The 24,963-nt window shown below is 51.0% G+C and overlaps 1 protein-coding gene across 1 annotated transcript in view; it reads left to right on the forward strand.

The window, feature by feature from the left end:
- Man1c1 (mannosidase alpha class 1C member 1) overlaps window positions 1-24,963 on the forward strand; it is a 152,390-nt gene that overhangs the window by 109,604 nt on the left and 17,823 nt on the right. The window contains exons 3-6 of the mRNA XM_008822301.3: window positions 10,857-10,972; window positions 12,897-12,977; window positions 18,972-19,066; window positions 23,166-23,283. Coding sequence (XP_008820523.1) covers window positions 10,857-10,972; window positions 12,897-12,977; window positions 18,972-19,066; window positions 23,166-23,283 — 410 coding nt within the window. The remainder of the gene's footprint in view (window positions 1-10,856; window positions 10,973-12,896; window positions 12,978-18,971; window positions 19,067-23,165; window positions 23,284-24,963) is intronic.

Consider the following 24,963-nt stretch of genomic DNA (forward strand, 5'->3'; position numbering starts at 1 on the left):
CACTTCCAGCTGCCTTTGCTATCTCCGGGAAAGGTTCTGAGAGGGAAGCAGTTGGGATCATGTCCTGCAGCACTCTGGGAATGACTTAACTAGGGTGTCCAGGTCTGACAGTACCCTCGGCTCTTGCTTAAAAATTCACAAATCGGGGCTGGAGAGATGGCTCAGCGGTTAAGAGCACTGACTGCTCTCGCAGAGGACCCGGGTTCGATTCCCAGCACCCACATGGCGGCTACGAACCGTCCTTAACTCCAGTTCCAGGGGAATCCAAAGCCCTCTTCTGACCTCCAAAGCATTGCACGACACGGGTGCACTCACATACATGCAGGCAATACACTCATACACATAAAATTAAAAAAAATAATAATAATTTAAAAAAAATAATAATAATAGGGGCTGGAGAGATGGCTCAGCAGTTAAGAGCACTGGCTACTCTTGCAGAGGACCACAGTTCAATTCCCAGCATCCATGTGGTGCCTAACAACCGCCTGTAACTCCAGTTCCAGACGCCCTCTTCTGACCTCTACAGACATTGTGCAACAGGAGTACACTTACATACATGTAGGTAACACACTCATACACATAAAATAAAAATAATAAAATATTTTTTTAAATTCACAAATCACACAGTTCTACAACTGCTCTGGTTTTGGATGAGGAGTACACACAGCAGACTGCTCCACGAACCGTGTCCTGCTGTTGGTCACTGTAACCCTCATCCAGCCTCCTACAGCGGGGAAGCTACTGTTGCTGCAGGGATTCAGGGGCTGCACCTGCCAGCTCCACGGTCTCACACTGGTTTTCCGAGTGTGTGGTGTTTGTGTGTGTGTGTGTGGTTTGTGTTAGTATGTGTGTGGTGTGTGGTGTGTGTGGTGTGTGTGTTTGTATGTGCGTGTGTTTGTGTGTGGTGTGTGTGTGGTCTCACACTGGTTTTCCGAGTGTGTGGTGTTTGTGTGTGTGTGTGTGTGGTTTGTGTTAGTATGTGTGTGGTGTGTGATGTGTGTGGTGTGTGTGTTTGTATGTGCGTGTGTTTGTGTGTGGTGTGTGTGTGTGTGTGTGTGTGGTCAAGGTCTTGGGATGTGTTTGCACAACCCTCACAAAGTGTTGTTAGGGGTTCCACTGTCCACTCCATAGCCACCCACCAGTTCCCACCTTCACAATGTCTGGTCCTGGGGCAGACTTGGCTACTAGGAAGAAAGAGCCCAATTCTCAGGACTCCATCAGGAACTTCTTGGAGAGTGATTGTTTCACCCTGAGTCAATGCCAGAAAGACAGAAGGTGTTTGCCAAGCCAGCTCTGCTGAGGCATGTCTCAGTCTGTTTGCTGCTGTGACACCATACCTGAGGCTAGGTCATCCATGATAAACAGTCATTTGGCCCACAGATCGGGAGGCTGGAAGTCCAGGGTTGAGGGCCTGCATCTGGCAATCTCCCACTGTCATCCCATAATTGGTAGCAGAAGGGCAACGGAGAGGGAGGGGGCCAAAGTTCCTTTGACCAAAATGCACACACCTACCATCACTAACCCACTCCTGTAGTGACAGCACCCATTCACCATGTAAGCAGAGCCCCAGGACCTATGAATCTTGTCAGGTTCTACCTCCAACACTGTTGCATTGCAGCTTATGTTTCCAAGATGTGGAGGACACCTTGGAAAGTTAGCAAAGGGCATCCTAGGCAGATGTGTGCCAGCAGATGCCCTGGGGGATCTGGGCACTGCTAGTGATGGGGGTACAGAGCATCACTCACAGAGGGCTGTGTTATTTTCCTGTTGCTGTGATAAAACACCATGACCAAGGCAACTTATAGAAGGAAGAGTTTATTAAATTTACAGTTCCAAAGGGAGAGGCCATAATGTTGGGGGAGGTATGGCGGCAGGAGGTGGCCAGAGCAGAAAGCCAAGCCAAGCAATCACATCGGCAAACCAGCCCAGGAAGCTGAGCAGGGCAGACTGGTAGTTGGCATGGCTTTGAACTCTTAAAATCGCCTCCAGTGATGTTTCCTCCAGCAAGGACATATGTCCTAAAGATTCCATGACCCTCCCCAAACAGTGCCATGAACTATGGACTAAGTACCCAAATTCTTGGAGCCTATGGGGGACACTCATTTAAAGCACCACAGGGGGTAACGTAGAGGTGTGATTCTGGGGGATTGTAAGACCCGGACCACAGTTCTGTTCACTGTACCCTGGAGAATGGAAGGGATAAAGAGAGGGCTTTGAAATAGGCCAGTGGCGTGGGCAGGTCTGACTATCTTGTATTAATCAGCCTTTAGTGAGAGCATTCTGCTGGGTTCTGGGAAAAGTTCCTAAAAAAAAAAAAAAGCCTTACCTCCCAGAGGCTCTAAGAAACCTTTGCCTGGAAACTGCCTCTGAGTACCATTCATGTGATCCAGGAAATAGCCATCATAGGAACGTTCTAATCGCATAGAAATGAAAAGGTTACAGGATGTGGTAGTACATGCCTGTCATCCCAGTGCTCAGGAAGCTAAGGAGAAAGGATTGTGAGTTTGAAGCCAGCCTGGGCTACCTAAGATGCCAGCCTGGACTACCTAAGGAAAGAAAAAAGTCATGGGTCCTAAAAGGCTTCCATGCAGCCAGAAGACCTCATCCTACACGATGATCTTAGTGCAAAATACACTTTGGAGCAGGTGGATGCTACTTTAATTAATCTTCCTAGAAACCCATGTGGCAGAACATTCCGGGTGCTGTTGCTGCATCGCAAATGACTCCAAAACCTAGTGCTTAAAGCAGTGTATCTGTGTATCCTGTGCTAGGCCCTTGGCTAGGGAGGCTCTGGGGTGGAAGCTTTTCCATTCACATGTCTATTATCCATGCCAGTTGTTGGCCAGACTTCTGAAGGGACTGTCAATCAGGACACATGTGCATGGCCTCCTGGTGGCTGTCTTGGGCTCCCCCACAGTATAGCGGCTGGCCCTCAAGAGGCAGAAGGGGAAGCTTCAGGTTTCTTAAGGTCGGTGTCTGGAAACCAACGTACCCTCTTCGCTTTGTTGTATTGATCCGTGTTGTTACCTGTCCTGCTGGGGGCTGGGGCCAAGGGAGGAGTTGGCAGTGCTCCTGAAGGAGCCTCATTCCTGTGGTTGGGAGGTGCCTAGGCTACCTGTGAAAATGCGTCCACCTTGTCTCCCACCTCTCCGTGGCAGCCAAAAAAGACTTATGTGTTGTTTCATTACAGATCAAGGAAAGTCTCTGCGGATTGTATCGTTAAATTAAAAGCAGTCATTAGTGTGCGGCTCTGGGGACACTGTGGTAATAGGCTAGGCCTTGGGTGATGTTCTTTTTTTGCCTTCTAAACGTTTTTCCCAGAGCCAGCATTGCCCAGCCTGACCCATTTCTCTCAGCTAATATAACATCACATAAAAACCTCATCATTGAGACAGGGGGGATGGTTCAGTGGTTAAGACCACTAGCTGCTCTTGCAGAGGACCTGGGTTCAGTTCCCAATACCCAGGGGATCTGACGCCCTCTTCTGACCTCCACAGGCATTGCATGTCACCGGTGCACTTATATACATGCAGGCAATACACTCATACACATCTATTAAAAATAATTAATTAAAAATCTCATCATCATATGGCAGAGTTGGTAGAGACACAGACCAGGATCCCAGCAGACAGGTAGCTCTGATGAGGCAGCCCTGGGAGGAGGTGTCAGGAGCTGGGTTCTCCCTCCTTCTCAGCAGGAAGCTCTGTGCCTGTGGGGCAGTGGCTTGGGGGTGTGTGATTCCCCCTGGCCTGGCTGCCTCGCCTGGGGAGAAGTCCTCTTTGTTAGTTGGCACTGGCCCCTGGAGTCCGCTTGACCTTGCCCCCAGAGTGATAACCCTAGGGTTCCTCAGTGGATGGGTTTGCTCAGAGGGACAGAGAACCTAGAATGCCTCTGAGCCCCAGGCTGGAGAGGTGGACTTCATTCCCTGGTACATAGGGCACCTGTGGAAGTGTCAAGCCCGTGGAGGGCAGGAGAACAAAGAGCAAATAGGTGAGCAGCCCTGTGTACTGCACCCTCAGGTACAGGGTTGAGGAAAAGAAGAGGATGGGGCAGTGATGGTGTCATTTCAGCAGGAGGACCTGTGCTGTCAGGGCCTGATGGAGCAAAGTGTACCCAGCACAAGGGAGACAGTCTGAGAGGCCAGGGCCTGGTGGTGGGGTCCGGACAGTGACAGGAAGGGCCCCGAGTCATACAGGAGCTGTGGCAGGGCTTGGGGCTGAGAATGACAGCTTGTGTGACTTGCATTTCTGTGGGTGTGCATGTATGTGTGCAGGAACATGTGGAGGCCAGAGGATGACCTTGAATGTTGCTCTTTTTCAGGTCCCATCTGTGAACTCTCATTGCCTGGAGCTCACTGGTTAGGCTAGACTAGCTGACCAAGAGTGAGGTGGGAAACCTATGGGGTATACTGCAGGATGAGGGGACCAGGGAGAGCAGGGGTGTGGGTTTGGAACCATCACCCTTCCTTGGAGAAAGGAGCAGGGAGGCTGGAGGTGTTTGAAGGGAAGAACAGGAAGTTTACAGAAGTGTTACTAGAAGGTATCTATAATCTCCAGAGGCAGGGAGGGCTGGGAGTAAGGTGTCCATGTTCAGGTGTCAGGACAGGGTCCTGGCAGGAAATTTACAGCTGGGAGTCCTCACCATATGGATGGGAACAGACCCAGACAGGGCCCCAGACAGCCCAGTCTGTGGAGGTCAGGAGACAGGAAAGAGCCAAGCAAAGGGAAGTGTCCACCCAGGCAACTTCCAAGATGTTTCTCAGACCCGGGGAAGGGGGGTAGGGGGAGCAGAGGGCAAGATTTCACACACACCAGGCGATGGGGATTAGAATGGCACGGTGAGCACTGGCTGCCACAGGGGAGCACTGGCTACCACAGGGGAGCACTGGCTGCCACAGGGGAGCACTGGCTACCGCAGGGGAATGGGGACAATGAAGGCACGTCCTAGCAGAGTTGGCAAACAAGTCACAGAAGCAGAGGGGTGTAGGGAGCCACAGGACCAGCAGGTGGCCCTTTGAGCAGGACTCTGGCCTTTGGGGCTGTTTGGCAACAAGACTGCAAGGTGAGTGGGAGAGGAACAAGAGAGCCAGGGGGAGTCCCTTGACCTTGGGGTGTTCATCAACTAGTTTGAGGGAAAGATAAAGCTCTACAGTGCCTGGAGTGGAGGGTACCCAAGCTAGAGGCCCATCAGAGCACCGTGAGCATGCTCTGGGCAGGAGGAGGTTCATGAGTGGAATCAGGGAAGGCTGCATGGGAAGCGGGCCTTGAGAATACGTAGGCTTCAAACCAGCCACAATGCACCGGGAAGCTCCTGGCTTTCATGCAAAGTTGTAAAGGTGGGGGGGAGCAAACCTGCTTATTACATGAGTACTGAGGAGCCATGGCAGGTTCTGGAACTGGAGGAAAGACACCATTGGATCTGGCTTTAGGGAGCAAATCAGACAACAGAACACCACACAGAAGAAGGAGAAGATTCCTGGAAGCTGGTGTAGAGATTTGAGTTGGGTTGGGTTGGGTTGGGTTAGGGATAGGACCTTCTCTGTCATTCAGCCTGGCCGTGGGGTATCTTCAAGCCTGAAATGAAAGTCTCTCAGTAAGTGTTTTGCTGGACTGCAGCCCAATCAGGCACTGGTGGGGGCAGGGCAGAGACTAACCAAGAGAAGGAGCCAGAGCTGCAAGCCAGAGCCAGGGCGGGACCTCCCCGACAAACCCAGCCAACTGCTCCTCAGCTATCCACATCAGGTATCCCTAGAGTTGTCACGGGAGGATAGAACTGGTCACAAGGCACCCCTGGCTGCTCTCCTAGCTGGACCCAAGAGATAGAGAGTCCCTGGGGTGAAACGACAGCTGACCCAGGGCAGGATTCTGAAATCAGAGGCTGTGCTGCCTCTGCAGCCTTAGAGGAACTAAGTGTTCAACTGGGCGTCCTCCTGAGCTGTAGCGGACTATTAGGTGGATGAGCGCTCAGAGCCTTTTACTCAGAGAATTGAGAGCCCAGTTGCAGGGTGGACACACGTTTCCCCTCCTCAGCTGGGCCAGCGCTCGCTAAGGGCCTCATCTGTGAGATGAAGAGGTGACTCACAGGACTGCTAAACCCTTAAAACACCAACTTTGCAGCCTACAGTACATCAGGAGGGGCTCCAGGCCACCAGGCTCTGCTGTAGAGTGGGGAGTGGGCTCCAGGCCAGCATCCAAGGCCTAGGCTGACCTCAGCTTGGCCTGTCCATCTCTGGCACATTAGTGTCCCCTGGCCTGAGCACCTCCAGGGATTAAGTCTACCCTGGAATCATGCCCAGCCCTGATGCCTAGAGGGAAGGCAGCTAGGGAAATATTACCGTCTAGTGGTCTTGATCTGATTCGTTTTCTCCACCAATTAAAGAATTAAAATGCAGGAAAAATCTCAGATACAACAGGTAACCTTTATTAAAAGTAAAGAAACACATAAAACTCCCCACATGTGGAGAGGGGCTCAGAAACTGAAAAACTTGTGTTTGGGGTGGTATAGGGATGCTCCCCTAATTTTGGATTGGTCAACTTAAAGAAGCGAGAGAACTGATAGGTTATAGCTCCAAGCTGAGATATGTCCAATATTGGCCTTAACTAAACTGGTCTGGACTGGCCAGCCGGAAGAGGAACCCTGCCAGAAAGCCTTTGTCTCAAGAGAAGAAGGGGGAAATTTGCCACCTTTGTTACTTATCAGTGGGCCCATCTGCTTGTCACAGATATTGTCACTCAAAAGGAGTATCTGTCTAGCCTTGTAGTGGGTTTCCTACTACTAAACATGGGAGGGGCTGGTGCTCTGGAAGGTCACTTTGACCCTAATCTAAGTGACCAGGCTTGAAACTGTCCCCCACCTTGGCAGCCAGCCCTCCCAATCTTGTGGCCTTAACCCCTGGGCCTGTCTTCCTCCAGCTTTTCCCTTCAATCCAGTCTTTGTCACATCCTGCCTGACTGTCATTGGGTTTCAGGAGTCTCTGCAGTGTCAACACACATGTGCTTTTAGGGACATATGGGCTGAGGATCCTGGGTGCCAACTGAACATGGAGGCTCCAAAGCCAGGCCAAGCTCAGTGACTCCCAACCCAATCAGCCTCTGCAGGAGCACAGAAGGGACAGCTGCCCCCTAGGGCTGATGCTGTGGGCTCTCTGCATCAGTGGATTCAGCCAACTGCAAATGGAAAAGATTTGGGGAAAATATTGCACTTATTTTTGTCTTTATTCCCCAAACAATACAGTGTAACAAGTACTTACAGAGTGCTCACATTGCACTAAGTACCATAACTCACCTAGAAATGAGGCAGAGTACACAGGAGGACTGCCTAGGTCCTGTGCAAATACGACACCATTTTGTACAAGTGACTTGAGTGTCCACAGATTTTGGCTTCTTAGGAGGGTCTTGGTTCCAGTCCCCCTCCATTGGAGTTGAGGGGTGATGGGTACTCTGGAAATTGCCGCTGCTGGCTGTGTCTCTAGTTGTAAAATATTGATTGAGGGCTGGAGAAGATAGCTCAGTGGTTAAGAGCACTGACTCAGTTCAGTTCCCGGCACCTACATGGCAGCTAACAACCATCTGTAACTCCAGTTCCAAGGGATCCAACGCTCTCTTCTGACCTCCGAGTGCATTGCACGACAGCGGTGCGCTTACATACCTGCAGGCAATATGATCATACACATAAAATAAAAATAATAAAATGTTTTTAAAGAAGATACTGATTGCCATGGCTCATGCCTTTAATCCCAGCACTCGGGAGGCAGAGGCAGGTGGATCTCTGTGAGTTCAAGGCCAGCCTGGTCTACATAGTGAGTTCCAGGACAGCTGGGGCTACAGGGAGACCCTGTCTCAAAAAGACCAAAAAAAAAAGATACTGATTGATAGGAACCAGCCACCTCCTCCAGGAAGCTCCCCAGAGAGCACCAAGATCATCCTTTCCTCTCTCCCCCTTCAGTGCTCTGTGTTCCAGGCTCTGACTGTGTCCTTAGTGCTCTCCCATGCACAGTGAGGATGGTGGGAACAGGTTATCTCAGTATTTACTCCTGGGACCATGGTCTTGGTGGCAGGTGAGGCACAAGGCTCTTCATGAATTCATTATCCTGGAGTAAGCGTGGACGTGAGGTTTTTGGTTTGAGCATTTGTTTGACTTCTTTGCTTAAATTGTCTTCCATTTTTCTTTTGTTTTTTTAGATATCAGTGTGTGATTTTATTTATTTATTTTTTATTTCAAAGAGAGGCAATTTTTTTTTTTTTTGGTCTTTTTGAGACAGGTTCTCCCTATAGCCCCAGCTGTCCTGGAACTCACTATGTAGACCAGGCTGGCCTTGAACTCACAGAGATCTGCCTGCCTCTGCCTCCCAAGTGCTGGGACTAAAGGCGTGCGCCACCACACCTGGTGAGAGACAATTTTTAACACATTTTTTCCAGAAATAACTTGAAGACGAGTACATAAAAATATATATACAATGAAGTTTAAGGAGGGAGAGTAGGAATAAGAAATCAGAGACCAAAGGATTTGCCAACATGGGGTCAACTTTGGTGGGAAAATGATGATTTCCATTAGCTCTATTCTATTTTTTTTTTTTAAATCTTAAAAAGTTTTTTGGGTTTGCTAACAGAGCATAGGGTAGGGGTTTATTTACAAAATGATGGGTTCCCCCCCCCCAATTTATGGCTGCGCTGGAAAGTCCACACTCAAATATAGATCCTGTGACTTCCCGACAGCTGCTTAAAATGGCAAGAGAGGTGCCTCATGGCATTCTCAGCTTATATATCCTTAGCCCCTCCCCCACATGCAGCTAAGGTCAACTGACTGGGTGGGAGGGGTAACTGACCCCCCATCAACTTCTTGACGTGCGTGGGAAGGAGGTGTGACTATAACTTGCATAGTGGTCTAAACTATTTTTCTTTTCATTTAATATTTTATTTATTATTTTTATTATATGTGTATGTGTGTATTGCCTGCATGTAGGTAAGTTCACCTGTATCATGCAATGCCTGTGGAGGACAGAAGAGGCTGTAGGATCCCCTAGAACTGGAGTTATGGCCAGTTGTTAGCTGCCATGTGGGTGTTGGGATTCAAACCTGGGTCTTCTGCAAGAAGAGTCAGTGTTCTTAACCGCTGAGCTATCTCTCCAGCCCTCACCATTTTTCTTTTTAACAGAAATGACCCAGAAGAAATGAAATAAACTATAACCCAGCGCTCAGCAATGAGCCCCAAATCCTACCCAACCCAGAGCTGGAAAGCTCCCTCCTCACCTTGTAATAAAGAAAGGCTACCATGCTGCTCTTTGGTTTTTGTTTTGTTGGCTGTGTGTGTGTGTGTGTGTGTGTGTGTGTGTGTGTACATGCGTGTTCATGTGCGTGAGGTACACATGCACATGTTTGTAGAGGGCAGCCTCAGCTGTCATTCCTCAGTTACTATCCACTTTGTTTTGTTTTGTTTTTTAATTTTATTTTTATTTTATGCATGTGAGTGTATTGCCTGCATGCGTATAAGTGCTCTCATGTTGGGCAATGCCCACAGAGTTCAGAAGAGGGCGTCGAATCCCCTGGAACTGGAGTCACAGTTGATTGTTACCTGCCACTGGGTGCTGGGAATTGAACCCAGGTCCTCTGCAGGAGCAGCTAGTGCTCTTAACCATGAGCCGTCTCTCCAGCCCCCACTTTGTATGAGTGTATTGCCTGCATGCGTGTAAGTGCTCTCATGTTGGGCAATGCCCACAGAGTTCAGAAGAGGGCGTCAAATCCCCTGGAACTGGAGTCACAGTTGATTGTTACCTGCCACTGGGTGCTGGGAATTGAACCCAGGTCCTCTGCAGGAGCAGCTAGTGCTCTTAACCATGAGCCGTCTCTCCAGCCCCCACTTTGTTTTTTTAATAAAGGGTCTTATTGGCCTGCAACTCACTCAGTAGACTGGGCTGGCTGTTCAGGGAGCCCCAGAGCTTCCCAGGCTCTGGGATTACAGGCACACACCTCTACCACCTGTTTCGTTTCCTTGGTTTTTGAGACAGTGTCTTCCTGTAGCCCCAGATGGCCTGGAACTCACTATTGTAGCCCTGGCTAGCCTTGAACTCAGAGATCTGCCTACCTCTGCCTCCCAATTGCTGGGATTAATGGCATGCACTACCACCCCCAACTGTTTAGTTGTTGTTGTTAAGACACAGTTTGGCCTAGGAACTCACTATGTAGCCCAAGCCTAACTTAGAACTCAACTTACAGCCAGATTTGGCCTCGAGTTCCCAGCAATCCTCCTGCTTCAGCTTCCCAATTACAGGCATGCATCACCTAGTCTAGCATTAAAAAAAAAAAACAACAACAGATTCCTGGGGCATCTTCCCATGCAGATGTGGGCAGGTCTGCCTCACTGTGTGGATGGTAGCCCATGACGCCCTTGTGTTGTGTTCCAGCCTGTGTTGCTGGGTTTGGAGTAGCTGGGTCTGCCTCGTCTCTAGGTTTGCAGTCCTGCAGTCTCTGTCTCCCTGCTTAAGCATGTGTGCACACCTGTATTTTTCTCTCAGAATAAGGTAGGAGAGGGATGGGTGAGATACAAGACTGGCCACGCGTTGAGAGCATTGTAAGCCACACAGGTCACTGGGGATGTCATCTGGGGCTGAGCCATTTATTGACCACAGAGTAACCATAGTATGGGAAGGGACCAGTCTTGCCTCAGTTTCCCCTCCCCAAGGAGGCAGCCACAGTAGGAATATGGGTCCAGCCTCACCTTTGCTGGTGGCACTGGAGTCCCCCAGATGGTGCCCTGGAGTCTGCCTAGGCATTTAGGGGTCTGTAGGAAACTTGCCTAACTGGGAAGGGAAAGCAAAAAAAGTGGCCCCAGGTCACACTTGGAATTCTCTGTGCTCACAGGTGGCCTCCAAGGGGCGACCATCATTGATTCTCTCGACACGCTGTACCTCATGGAGCTGAAGGAGGAGTTCCAGGAGGCCAAGGCCTGGGTGGAAGAGAGCTTCCACCTGAACGTGGTGAGTTAGAGGCTTTAGGGAGGTGAGAGCCAGACACCAGCTCCACCCCCAGATGCACAGACGTTGCATATCTTGCCTGGAACCAAATAGTAGAGCAGTCCAGAGCCAGGGCTGTTGTGCACACCCTGCTGGGTCTCCTCCCTGGAGACTAGGCTTAGGTGGGGCACCCCCAGCTGGTGTCCTCTGCAGAGAGGGAAGACAGCCAGGGCCATCCCTTCCCTCTCCACCTTGCTCATCTTAGATGGCTCAGAACCAGGGTGGCCTTTCAGGATTTAACCTGTCACATAAAGCAGGGAACGGGGGGAGGGCTTTGTTGGAGGTGAACTCGTGCAGCCCAGCAGAAGTGAGGCCTCTGTGTCCCCTTCTGACCAGCAAGGAGCTGGGTGGCAATGGAGACAGCTGGAGAGGTGGAGCCTGGAGCCCAGCTGAGGGAAGCCTGGGAAGAAGGCTTTCTGTCATGCCCTGAGCTTTAATCTCCTCAGTATGACATGGCTGTGATGACTCAGGGAAGGATTGAATTCAGCGGAGGCTGTAGAGAGCATTTGATGGCACCATTAAGCCCAGTACAGATGGAAACAGGTATCCTTGTCAACATTACAATTACTAGAATCATTCGAGGCCCAGGGAGTGTGGAGTCCTCTGCTCCTTCTCCGATGATTGGAGAGTGGTGAAGGGGCATCTTTAGGGACCCACCTGCGCAAGGGGCCAGGAAGCCTGGAGACACTCAGGCGGGCCAGGTCTGTTTAGGGAGTATCTTTGGAAGAAATCAAGGTGGGGGGATCACCCCTCTTTGAACCTTAGCTTTTTCATCCAGAGTGGTGTGATCTCATGGAGGTCTGCAAGGCTAAAAGGGAGTCAGTTTTTCTCAAGCCTTACTTATGAAAAAAATTTTCCCAGATTAACAGATGAAGGTGGTAGCTATCAATAATAAAAGCCTGAGTAACTCTGGCCTGGAATCCCAGCTACTTGGAAGATTGAGACAACAGTTCAAGGCCAGCCTGGACAACTTAGTGAGACCCTGTCCCAAAATAAGAAAGTAAAGAGGGCTGACTATGACTCAGTGGTAGAGCATCTGCCTAGGCTCTCAGTTCAATCCCAAGTATTGCAAATAAAAATTTAAAATATGATGTGCAGAGCTGCCAAGGGAAGCCCCTGGGGCAAGGGAGATGACAATAGGCTTTTGTGTGAGGTCCCACCCCAGCATGATGTACCACCTGTAGGCTGGCATCTACCCTGCAGGGGAGGTGATGTCAGTTCTGTTCTGGAATGGAGGAAACTCAGGCAGGGAAAGGAGATATCTTACTTCATGTCCAAAATCATGTGCATGGCTCAGGTGGAACTTCAGCCAAACCCTACCCTTGGCACGGTGCCTACACACCTGATTTGCAGTCATGGAGCAGGGGAATGTAGAGGGGCCTTGGGCCCCAGATCTGAGGTCTGAGGAACTTCAGGGCCTTGCACAGGCACCTGCCCACAGCCTTCTGCTGGACCCTGACCCTGTTCTGTCACCCCGTGGATGGGCCTCTTCATACTCCTGCTGAATGGGGTTGCTCCCCAGAAAAGGGGAAGGGCTGAGGAAAGAAGGCTTTGCCTTTCCTCTGGCTAAGCTGCTCCATGTAGGTCCTAGAGCTAGTTGGAGCACAGCCAGGTATAACTGCTCTGATGGCCTCCAGCGAGGACTGGGAAAGGAAGCCAAAGCTAGTGTTTACTTGAAATATTGTAAATGTGCAGTAGCAACTGCCAAGCAGGTGCTGGCCCCTCTCGACCTCTGTTGTGAAAACTGAGCTGTGGCCTGGCCTGCTGGGAGGATCCCCAAAGCAGGGCACAGGTGTGTGTTGGGGGAGCAAGTATGGCCTGTGTCCAGGGCCTGGCTGACTCTGGGCTCACCTGTGTCCTTTCTGTTCCCCTCCCTGCCTTCCCGCAGAGTGGAGAAGCATCTTTATTTGAGGTGAATATCCGCTACATTGGAGGACTGCTCTCAGCCTTCTACCTGACAGGAGAGGAGGTGAGTTGGTCCTTCGAGACCCCAGGAAGGCCTACAGTCCTGCCCCTTTTCCCCAAGTAGGAAAACAAGTCTTCAAGGGGACAGGAGGTCTTCCAGAACCCCCCATAAGGACCTCTCTCTCAGGTTCTAACTCACTCCTCTCTGTCTTCTACGTTGCTCGGTTCTGTAGCCCATGGGAACATGGCTGGCTCCCGTAGACCGGTACATACACACTGCACAGGCTCGCTGCCACGCTGCTGTTCACAGCTGTCCCTCTCAGGACCCACAAAGCCAAGACCACTGCTTTTCACTTCTGAGACCAGTGCACTCCACAGCCAACTCCTCACCTCCCTTGGGCAGAACATCAGCTAGACACCTGTGGACTCCCATTCTCAAGGGAGCCTCAGAGTGATGGGGCCACGCTGTTGGCCACAGCCTCTAACTGTAAGACTTTGAGGGCTGAGAAGTACCCAGGGTCAGAAACCCTACTCACTTGCTGGAGGCCTGGAGCAAGTCCCATCTTATTCTGGGCCTCCCTCTGTCCTTTTCCATCTTGGGATGGTTGTAATGCCTCTTTAGTCCAAAGATTCCTTGTGGCTTGGGACAGGAGGCAGAGGGTTTGGCCCAGAGCTTTCACCTCCAGAGGGCATATTCTCTCTGCCAGAGAATTCTAAATAAATAGCACAGAGCTCTGGAGACATTGGAGCCTTTGTGCCCTCCTTGTGAGCTTCTGTCACAGCACAGTGGCCAGGTTGGCAGTGTCCCCAGAACACAGGTCATGAGTCAGACTGTTCCCTATGAACCTGAGGGCTGCTCTGCCCAGCCTGGCCGCCACATGGGGCTGGATGCCTCAGCCTCCCTCCCCTGTTCCCAGCAATCATACCTGCCTCCCAGTGCCCAGGAACCAGCAGCCATGCAGGTGAGGCCAGCAGCCTCAGAGAAATCCTGCCTCCCCTCCATCACTGTGATCCAGAAAGTCTTTGCCTCCCTTAACTGTCACAGCTGAAGCAGAGGGTTAGAGGCAACAGGCTGCCCTCTATCAAACATAATCTCCTCAGTAGAGATTACCACTTGTACCAATTTGTCCAAAAAAAAAAAAAAAAAAAATGTCAATGGGAGCCCTCAGCTTCAAGCCACATGAAGCCCAAATGTTATTTGAAAATCCCAGAACAGAAAAATGACAGAGGAATAGAAAAAAGACATCTTTCATGTGTTTCAAAGGCATTTGCCCAGCCTCCCTGGCTAGTATGGGAGAGATGGATGTAGGGGAGGGGAAAGGAGGGGTGCTGCTTGGGGACCAGCCACTCAGGAAGGAGCTGGTGGCTCTTGGGTGACATGACAGCTGCCCCACCCTCCTGATCCTTCTCTAAGGAATATACTTCTGAGCCCTCTACTTCCTAAGGGACACTCTGACTTTTCAGGATATGAACTCCAGGGTCTGGGGCCCCCAGCACCAGTGACTTGAGAAACAACTCAGAAGACTAAAGGGGGGGCCCAAGTAACTAGTGCTGCATCTGTCTGTGTAGCCTCTACTTCGAGGTACAGCAAACCCCCCATGGTCCTTGCTGTCCCCAGACATACCCCTGGTTCGAATACCAGGTTTCATGCCCTGGACACAGCCCTGCAGGAGCCACAAATACTCCATCAGTCGGGGAGGGGGGTTACTGACTTACAGACTTACATCCATGGAGCACTGAGGGCTGTTCTGGGCCTCACTCTGACCCTGTGGCCTTCCTGCCTTATACCTCCATTGTCACTGCTTGTCAACCAGGGCTCAATCCCACTGAGCTCCCCACTTCTTAGCTTGCCATGAATGTGTATGCAATACCTGCTGTAAGAGACTCCCTCATGCCTAGCTGTTGCCTCAGAAGAAGTGTCGGGAGACCCTCCTGCTGGCTGGTCGCTCCCATTAAGATGACAGGCGTAGTCACAGCTTTCCTGAGGATGTCAGGGCAGCACAGCACAGTTTAGAAACACATTCAGTTAAAAGCTTTCTCTTGCTTGATTTCTACAAAACCCCTGAAGCTGCCAGGGTACACATCATCATTCCACTGTGAAGATGGGGAAACTGAGGCTCAGTCACATACTGACACATGGATAATGTGTACTGGGCTCCGGCTCTTGACCCAAAGCGCTTTCTACTCTATATGGTGGAACTGTCACCCCATTCTGGAACTGCAGCCACTGAGGCCACATCCCTATATGTGGAGGCAGCTGAGTGTCCTGGAGAAAGCCACAGGGCGGCAGCCCTAGGCCCATCACTCTGAACACAGCTGTCTTGTCCTCAGTGAGTCAGCACCTTCCCGTGTGTTGTCACAGGGACTGAAGGCCCACAGCCACAATACCTCTCCCTTGCTTGCTTCCAAAATGTCAGGGGGACCCAGGTCCTTCCTTCCCCAGCACATGCTTGTCCAGTACCCTTCCTGGGACCCTTGGGATCTTCAGTGGCAACTGACAGCAGAGCCTTCTAAGGGCCTTGCAGAGCCTTGCATCGTTGCTCTGGCAGCCCAGCTATCTCGGCCTCTTTAGGATCTCAAGTGCATGGGCCACACATCAGGGTGGGCTACTAGGGTAAAATGAAGAGATCAGAAGCCTGCATGCCATCAGGGGTCTTAGAGCCCTTTCTGTTATTAAACCAATAGCTTCCCAATGTGACAGAGTACTGCAGTCCCCCACAGAGCAGACCTTGCAGCCTTGAGTGACAAACCTTTGGATTCCAGACCAGCTCCCTAGGGGTTTTGATGTGGCTGATCCCCAGGCCTACATCTGGGACTCACTGACTGCCTCTGACAGTGACCTCTCGTGTGACACAAGAAGTCAGCCTGGCCACTTTACCCTCCCTTCCTGGCAAGACCACCCACCCTCAGAGGCCTTAGACCACTCCCTAGCTCAGAGCTGGGAAGCCCCTCCCAGTGGTTCCCTAATAGCTGCCTCCCAGGGCTTTTGTTGTTTATTCATTTGTTTGTTTCGTGATGCAGGGATGGAACCCAAGTCCTTGAGTGGTAGGCATATATGACACCCTGATCCCCACCCCACTCCAGCCCCTCATTCTGTAGATTCTAGCTGCTGCTAGAAGGGAAGATTCCAGAAGGCTTTTTTTTTTTACAACCACAGGAGGTCAGGAAACTGAGTCACCAGAGCTGACGTGTCTTCTCCAGGAGGTGCTGGTTGAAGACTTGTATCTCATCCCTTTAATGTGCTTTCTTTGCCTCCCCTGGGTATCCATGGTGACTGGGCCCAGGATCTCAAACCCAGGGATGTTCAAGCCCTTGCTGAAATGCTGTGGTGTTTGCAGAAGACCTACATTCTCTGCATCCCCTGTTGTCCTTATGATACCCAACTGCACAGGTGCTGTGCTCTCTGTGTTTAGGGAATAATAACAAGAAACGTATCTGTACATAGTCAATACAGATGCGATTTCTCTCCCTCCCTTCCACCAGTATGTGACCCAGACTGGCCTTGAATTCCTGGGTTCCTATGTTTCCCTCGCCTCAGCCTCCTAGTGTCAGGACTGCAGGTGTGCACTGTCATGTCCGGCTTTCTGAAAGTGTTATCTTCAATTCATGGTTTGTTGGTTCCATGAATGTGCACTCTGTAGATATGGAGGCCAACTGTGTTATAGGTTTGTCCTCAGTGTGCATGTATGTGTGTGTGTGTTACATACATGTGAGTGTGTGGGTGCATACACCTGTGCACATACACACAGAGGCTAGAGCAGGATGTTAAATGTCTTCCTTTATCACTCTGCCTCATTGCTTTGAGGACCAACTGTGTTATAGGTTTGTCCTCAGTGTGCATGTATGTGTGTGTGTTACATACATGTGAGTGTGTGGGTGCACACACCTGTGCACATACACACAGAGGCCAGAGCAGGATGTTAAATGTCTTCCTTTATCACTCTGCCTCATTGCTTTGAGGCAGAGTCTCTGATTGGCTGGCTGGCCAGTGAGCTCTTGAGAATCTTCCTGCCTCTGCCTCTAGTGCTGGGGTTACAGGCCCTGCAGTCATGCTTAGCCTTTTACATGGGTGCTGGGGATTTGAACTCAGGGCCTCATGCTTGCAGAGCAAACACTCTTATCAACTGAGCCATCTCCTCACCTCTAGGCCCTTCTTTGTTAGGAAATTGCACAGGCTGAGTGTGGTGGTACATACCTGTAGTCCTCAGCCTGAAGAGGCTGAGGCAGAAGGATCATTTGAAGGTAGGAAGGAGTTCAGGACCAGCCTGGGAAGCACAAAGAGACCTTCATCTCAAATTAAATAAATAAATAAATAAATAAATAAATAAATATAATTACACAAAATGACAGATAAGCCAAAAGAAAGAAATATTGTCGTGTCGGTAAGCTGACCCCTCTGAGAAGAACATTGTTAACATTTTAGTTTATTTTCTTTTTTCATGCATCCATATACAAATAGATTTTAAGCTGAGTTACACTATTTTGAAGTGCTTTTCTCTTTCCCTTTCTATGCTGTTACATATTCTACAACATCATTTTAGTGGCTACATGACATGACATCGCAGGAAAGCCGTAACTGAACCACTTCCCTATTGTTTGATATTTAGTCTTTCCATACATACCCGTCTGTTCTAGGCAGTGCTGGAGTAAATAGCTGTCATGTTGACTTTTTCACATCTTTTATTATTTATGTCCTTAGAATAAATTGGGTGTTGTTTTGTTTTAAATTACATTTGTTTATACCCCCCATGTGTGTGAGTGTGAGACTGTGTGTGTGTGTGTGTGTGTGTACATGCATGTGGAGGTCAGAGGACAAGTTTTGTGAGTCAGTTTTCTTCTCCTGTATAGGTCCCGGGGATAAAACTCAGATCATCAAACACTTTACCCACTGAGCCATCTCATTGGCCCTTTAGAATAAATTGTTATGAGAGACACTGCTAAGTCAGATGGTCACAGGTCCTTTAGGGTCAATCTGGCATTTTGGAGGAACAGTTTAAGGGTCTCAGAACCCCTGAGGCCTGGGACCCAATTATAGCCTCTTTGCTATCATGTGGATGGTTTAAGACAAGCCATTCTCCCTTGCCCTTCATTTCCTGTCTGTAAAATGGGAACAATGAGAAAGGCTTTTCTCTTGCCATCACATGGGGAAGCTGTCACCCAGGAGGTAGAAGTTTCTGGAACCTGGAGAGTAGTGTGGGTCTGGGCTCTTAATCCAATGCTCCTCATACTCTGTGCATATAGATAACTTGGTGTGTTAGTCAGCCTTCTCTCACTATAACAAAATGCCTGAGACAACTTAAAAGAAGAAAAGATTTGTTTGGGCTCACAGGTTTGGAGCTTTCAGTCTGTGATCAGCTGGTCCATTGCTTTGGGCTCATGGTGGTCCAGGACATCATGGCAGGAACATGTGATAGAGGAGACCTGTTCACTCACAGAGGCTGGGAAGCAGAGAGATAGGAAGGACCTGGGGTCTCAATATCAAGGTCATACCCCCAGTGACCTGACTCCCTTCCACAGGTCCCACTACCTCCCAGTGGTAACAAGACCAGAGTCAAGCCTTCACCACATGGGTCTTTGGGGACCCTCCAAGTCCAGACTGTAGCAGTCAGCCTGTATCATCCTAGCCCTCAGTGAAAGAAGCACTGATGACTGGTGGTCTGCCTTTCTCAACTGGGCCTCCATCTGGACTTGGAGGTGACACTGACTGTTTCCTCTCTTCCCAAGATCACCTGACCACAGTGACAGTCCTTCACAGTCCTGACGCTGTGAGTTTTCCATCCCTCCTGACAGGTGTCTGAGGAAGGCGAGCCTGGCATATTTGGCTACAGAAATTGAGGCTCAGAGCGCCTCACCTGAGATCATAAAGCCAGTAATCCAAGGTCTGGCCTCCCATCCAGGCTGTCAAGAGCCTTGGCCTTCTGTCCAGACTTCCTGGCTGCAGTCCCTGACTTAGTGTCACCTCCTGCCTGAGTCCCCTGGGTGGCAGCAACTGCTTAGAGTGACCTTAGAGCGACCTCACCCAGCCCAGACTCAGTGCCCTTTGATCCTTCCTTGGCAGGTGTTCCGAGTAAAGGCCATCAAGCTGGGTGAGAAGCTCCTGCCTGCCTTTAACACCCCCACTGGCATCCCGAAGGGCGCCGTGAACTTCAAAAGGTAAGAAGCTGGAGTGGCAGTGTCTGTGACCCCCACCCTGTCTAGGAGACACAGAAGGCATCCAGCCGTGTCTTCAAACACCTGTAGGTCTCTGAGCCAAGCTTGACACCCTGCCGCATACCCAAGCTAGAAGGAAGGCTGGGATGGTTCTATGTGCCTGAGCTCCCAACTGGAGCCCCTCCCCGCCTCACTGCCTGTGGCCCCAGTGGCTTCACCTTCTCTGCTTCTGCCTCTGGGTGATCTCACTGAAACCTCCTAAGGCCAGGGTAGCCATGAGACTGACAGAAGCCGCCCTCCATACCAGCCTTGACGACTCAGAGATGCATGCATGGATCTGAGGTCAGAGTCCCCCACAAACACTGATCCTGAGATAAGACAAACAGTGCCTCCCATGCCCTCACCCAGAGTCTGCCAAGGCCCTGGCCCCCTGGCTCACCTGTAACTCCTAGCCTCAGCCTGGTCCTATACAGAGCCTGGCACTCGCAGCCTGGTCCTACATAGAGCCTGGCACTCGCAGCCTGGTCCTACATAGAGCCTGCTGCTCTTGGCAAGTGGATCTCGTGTATTTTTAGACCATTTGCTTGCCACCACTGTATACGACACATGCGAACTTCCTGGCAACGTTCTCTTCCATATTCTGGGAAAGAAGCTGCTGTTGAGAATGGGAAGTGGCGAGGATGCAGAGGCCGCATGCTGCCGAGGCTGCTTTTCAGAGATGACCTGGTAGAAGGCTAGACCCACCCTGCTAGTCCTGTCATGCTCCTGCAGGACCAACTGTGGGCAGCTAGAGGGTGACTAGCCCCACCCAGCACTACCCAGCATGGAGATGGGCCCTTGCCTTGCATAGGAAGCCTGGGTGGCAGAGGAAGGGCCAGCTGGGGCCTGTACCTACAGAGACCGCTATCCAAGACAGTGACTATGGCCAGTCCAGGGACCTCTGTGGCTGAATCGGCCTGTTACTGGCTTATGTAGGGACACACACACACACACACACACACACACACACACACACACACAAGTACTCCTGCCTCCCACACAGCTCCTAAAGGCTCAGACCTTCAAGCTGGCCTTTGTCGCCCACTCTCACATCCATATGTGGGCATTCACATTTACATATAAATGTACGCTTCCATGGTGCGCTCCCACAGACAGCACATGTACATGCCTTCGTAATTACTAAAGGCTATGGCGCTCTCACTGTAGTTCAGGCACCCTGTGAACATGTGACAGAGCCTTCCCTTGTAATTTCACAAGTACCACAGGGACCTCATTTTGCCAGGAAAGGCACCGAGAAGTCTAATAACTTACCTCAGGTCACACAGCAGTTAAGTTAGGATTAGATCTCAGCTCTGGCTAGCTCCAACATTAACAATTACACCACACACAGGCTTAGCCAAGGTAGCTAGGGGCATTGTGGAACAGCCCCTACTGGCATCGGGGATGAAGGTACAATCTTATTTTTAAGACCACACCAGAACCACCACCTGGCTCATATTAGAAATTTATTAACAACAGTAACAAACAGTACATCTTTACATATGCAATACTGCATAGTGATAAAAATGACAATGACCACATGTATAATTGAAGCCTTACAATAGCTCTGTAAGGTCTGGTGCCTTGGTTTAAGGGAGGAGGAAACTGGTGCTAGGGAAATGATGTAGCCTGCATTACGGTACCTGCCTAGTGCATAGGGGCGCAGGAGCCAGGCAGAGAGAGACATGGTACAGGGACACCTGCCTTTCCTACCAAAGGAAGTCCCACAGGGGCTGATGAATTGGGAGGGGTAAGGTAGGAGGGGGAGCTGCCTTTAATCTTAGCACTGGGGAGGCAGAGGCAGGCTGACTGATCTCTGTGAGTTAGAGGCCAATGCCTTGTCTACATCATGAGCTCCAGGCCAGCTAGGGCTACATAATGAGATCTTGGCTCAAAAACAACAAAAAGCTAACTGGGTCTTCTTTTTTTTCTTTTTTTTCAAATGTGTATGCGTAGCTGGGCTGCATATAGGTAAGTGTGCCCGTGTTGTGCAATGCGCTTGGAGGTCAAAAGAGGCTCTTGGATCCCCTGGGACTGGAGTTATCGACAGTTGTTAGCTGCCATGTGGGTGCTGGGATTCGAACCCTGGTCTTCTGCAAGAACAACCAGTGTTCTTAACTGCTGAGCCATTGCTTCAGCACCCCCCTCCCTTGAGACGGGGTCTCCTTACAGCTCCAGCTGACTAGAACTCCCTATGTTGACCAGGCTGGCCTTCATCTCAAAGAGCCCTGCCTGCCTCTGCCTCCCTAGTGCTGGGATTAAAGCCTGCATGCTCCCCCAAGCCCCAGCCACTAGGGGGATTCCTTTACTGTGGCATCAGTCTCTCAGGATGCCCTCTATGACTCCTAATTTCCTGCAAGCTCCCCAGCTGGAAGAAGAAGTTCAAATGGCCTTGGGGATCCCCCTCATGTCTCTGGGGAGCATGAGGTCTTAGGGTGGGAGATCCCCCAGCGAACCCTGAGGCCAGGATGCCTGGTTTGGAATCCCGCCTCCTCCTAGCTTCATGTCCTCTGCAGCCCCAGTTTCCTCCTTTGGGTATTAAGGTTAACTGTGCCCATGGGCTTTCAGGGCAGTAACATGGAAGCCGCTCACCACAACTCATAGCCTGTCTTAGCAGACTACTACTCTGCTTATAACCTGGGAACCAGCAGCCCTCCTGTGCAGCCACCCCTCCTTACCTGCATGGCCTAAGTCAAGAAATACACAAGGGAGCAGAAAGAACATAAACAGAGTGGCAGTCTCTACATTAGTTGAAGTCACCTGCCCCTCCTACCCAAGATCTGAAACCCAGAGACCTCCCTCTGTGTGCTTCTAGGAGCCAGGGCACAGCTCAGCTGCCCTGCTTTCCAGGAAGCCCTATGCTGGACAAGAACTGAGCTCAGAGAAGAGAGAGAGGTCTCCGGCCAGCCTCAGGCCTGTGCCAGCAAAAGTGTAGCCACCAGGGACCTCCCAACCCCCCGTTGCCTAAGTCCTATCCTTTTCTGGAGACAGAGGGAGAGACCACAGCCAGGCCCTAAGCAGCAGGAGAGCAGAGGGGCCTCTGGAAGACAGTGCAGCTATCCCATAACCTACTTCGCACCACCTTGCACTAACTTCCTGCAGACTCTGTTCCCCCTGGAGTCCTAAATGTCCAATGGGAAGTTAATCAGAATATGTAAATCAAAATATGTGGAAAGTGGGGCAAGAGGAGGGGAAGACTCTTGCCCACAGCCACCCCGACACTATACACCCTTCCTTTCTTAGTCTCCACAAAAGCTCAAGGCTGGACAAGGAGATACTGTCTTCACCCTGTTGTACAGGTGGGGAAACTGAGGCACACAGGATTCAGGGGCTCGCCCAAGGGCAGCAGCTGGCCAACACTAGATCTTGTACTGTCTAGTTCCTGGTTCAGGTGCAGCAGGTGGAAGGTCTGGATAGAGTCCCTCTGAGAGGCTGTGTGATACAGGCAGGCGGCCTCCCAGCACTGGTGTGTCTCAGCTTAGACCCAGTTGCTGCACAGACTGGTGACTCCGGTGGGTGAAGTCTGACTCTGAGTCTGGTTCCTTCTGTAGAAGTGAAGGTGTAAGGATAATGAACGTGCTGCCCTGGGCTTTTCCTCCCACAAGCACGAGACAGAGAACGCAACTAATGCACAACACTAACCCTCGACTTCCTCAGGTTCAGCAGCTCCATGTCTATGGTCACACCACTTTGGGGCCATTGTGTGATAGAACAAAGTCTCTGCTTGGATCTACTGCCTTTGGGCCTGAGGATAGTCACCGGGCATCCTGTAAGGTCTTTGTGGTTCGTGGCAGCACTATCGATGTCAACTGTAGATTTAACTGTAGGCGTGTGCCACTCCTCAAGCCCCAGCTGTTACAGATGCTGCTTAGTAGAAACAAAGACAATGGAGAACCAGAGAGGCCTGGCCCAGCCTTGGTGTCGTCAGCATAGTGGGACAATGGGGAAGATCAGCTGAGGTGCCTGGCACACATCAGGCATAACTCCCCCACATCAGCCACAGCTGCTCTCAGCCCAGGGGCCACCTGGCCAGCAGGATGATGCGGCTACTCTGTCTTTTCAGTGGGAGCTGGGGCTGGGCCACCGCGGGGAGCAGCAGCATCCTGGCAGAGTTCGGATCCCTGCACCTGGAGTTCTTGCACCTCACTGAGCTCTCTGGCAACCAGGTTTTTGCAGAAAAGGTGAGTTCCGTCCCTGTTCTCTCCCCAGGCAGAAAGGAGCCCACCCAGCAGAGGGGCAGAGGGTGAGCGTCTGTAGTCAGGTTTTCAGGAGCCCCCAACCACCGCTCACCCAGCACTGGTGGCAAAACCAACTGTGCCAGAAACCAGGTGGCGGGGAGGGGAGCAAGAGCTGCCAGGATTCCAAGGGTGGGAGGAGGCAGCTCTGCCAGGGACGTTCGTGCTGGCACATGGGCTGGTGGCAGATCTGTGAACTGTGAAATTTGGAGACTGCACAACTGGAATCCAGTCTCTGTCTTGTGCTGGCAGGAACAGGCAGTGGTGCACATGTCCCCTTTCCAGGGACATTTAGCTTTTCCATTTGAGATCTGCCTGCCTTTTCGTCCCAGATGCCCGGCTGCCTCACACTGACAGAATGGTTCCTGTGCATAGCAGGTGTTTCTTGTCATTGTTCACAACTGCCCAAGGCCACACAGGTACCCAGTCTTGACAGCTGACCATACCTAGCCCTTCTGGGAAGCTCTCTGGAAAGGCTGGGCAGAGGAAGGGTCTCTGTAGGTCTGACCCTGAACCCAAATGAAGGCAGCATGCACACGAGGCCCCTCCCTAGCATCATATAACCTTCCAGAGCCTTCTAAGGAAGGCTTTTGGGGTCCCCCCTCCTCTGGAATAGGTTTTTATACAACTTGATGATGCCATTTGATGTCACCAGACGTCCTTAGCACATCCATGTCACAGTTGTGAGGAAGCAAGTTCCTGGCCTTCATTGCAGGCCCTGGAGACTGCCCTATCACAGCCCAGCGCTCCTCCAGCTTTGGGACCACTATGTCCTCAGTGTAGGAATCCATCAGTGCTGAGAAGCTCAAGGAGAGCTTCCAAGCTCTTGATTACTGCTGCTGACCTGCTGCTCACTCGTCCTCTAACCTGTCCACAGTGTGGTTGGCTTTTCCATCAGAGCTGCTTCCTCCTGCTGTAAGGAACCCTACTTCCCGTGACTCCTGTGACTCCCAGGAAAGCTCCTAAGATGAATCCATGTCCACTGTCCCAGGCTACATGCTCGCTGGCCTCCAGCTGGTCTGGAATAATAAATACACTGAGGGCCCTGACTGCTTACCTGCCGCGTCCTGGGCATGCTGTACCTGCATACCCCCCAGCAATCCCAGGAGATTGGTCTTTCCTTCACTCCATCTAAAGAGTGGGAAAATGACACCCAGAGATGATAAGTAACCCACCCTGATAGCCAGCTGATAAACAATAAAGCTGGGAATTAGGATGGGAACTTTCCAGCTCTTTCCACAACAGATTAGTACAGCTGGGTGCAGGCTGCTTCTCCAGAGTCCCTGTCCCTCTTCCTCTCTTCATTTGCATACTCTGGCTATTTTCATCCCCAGTCATGCCTCTGATTACTGGCAGTCAGCAAATTGGCCTAAATTCTAGCCACCCGCACCCAGTGGGGGGCAGGAGGGGGAGCTAATTTAGCCTGTTTCCCAGCTCCACACCAAGGACGAGGAAGCATAACTCAGGCACCAGGACATTCCTGACCCCCTGATAGTCTCCATTACTTTAAATGGACATGAAGTCTGACCAAGCAAAGTCAGGTACTGTGACAGGAAATAAAGGCTGATAGCTCAACCCCCCAACTGAGCATGCAGGAAGCAACTTTCATAATGCTTGCAAATGAGC

Source organism: Nannospalax galili, unplaced genomic scaffold, assembly GCF_000622305.1.
Source record: "Nannospalax galili isolate Female #2095 unplaced genomic scaffold, S.galili_v1.0 scaffold1428, whole genome shotgun sequence".
Taxonomy (NCBI): domain Eukaryota; kingdom Metazoa; phylum Chordata; class Mammalia; order Rodentia; family Spalacidae; genus Nannospalax; species Nannospalax galili.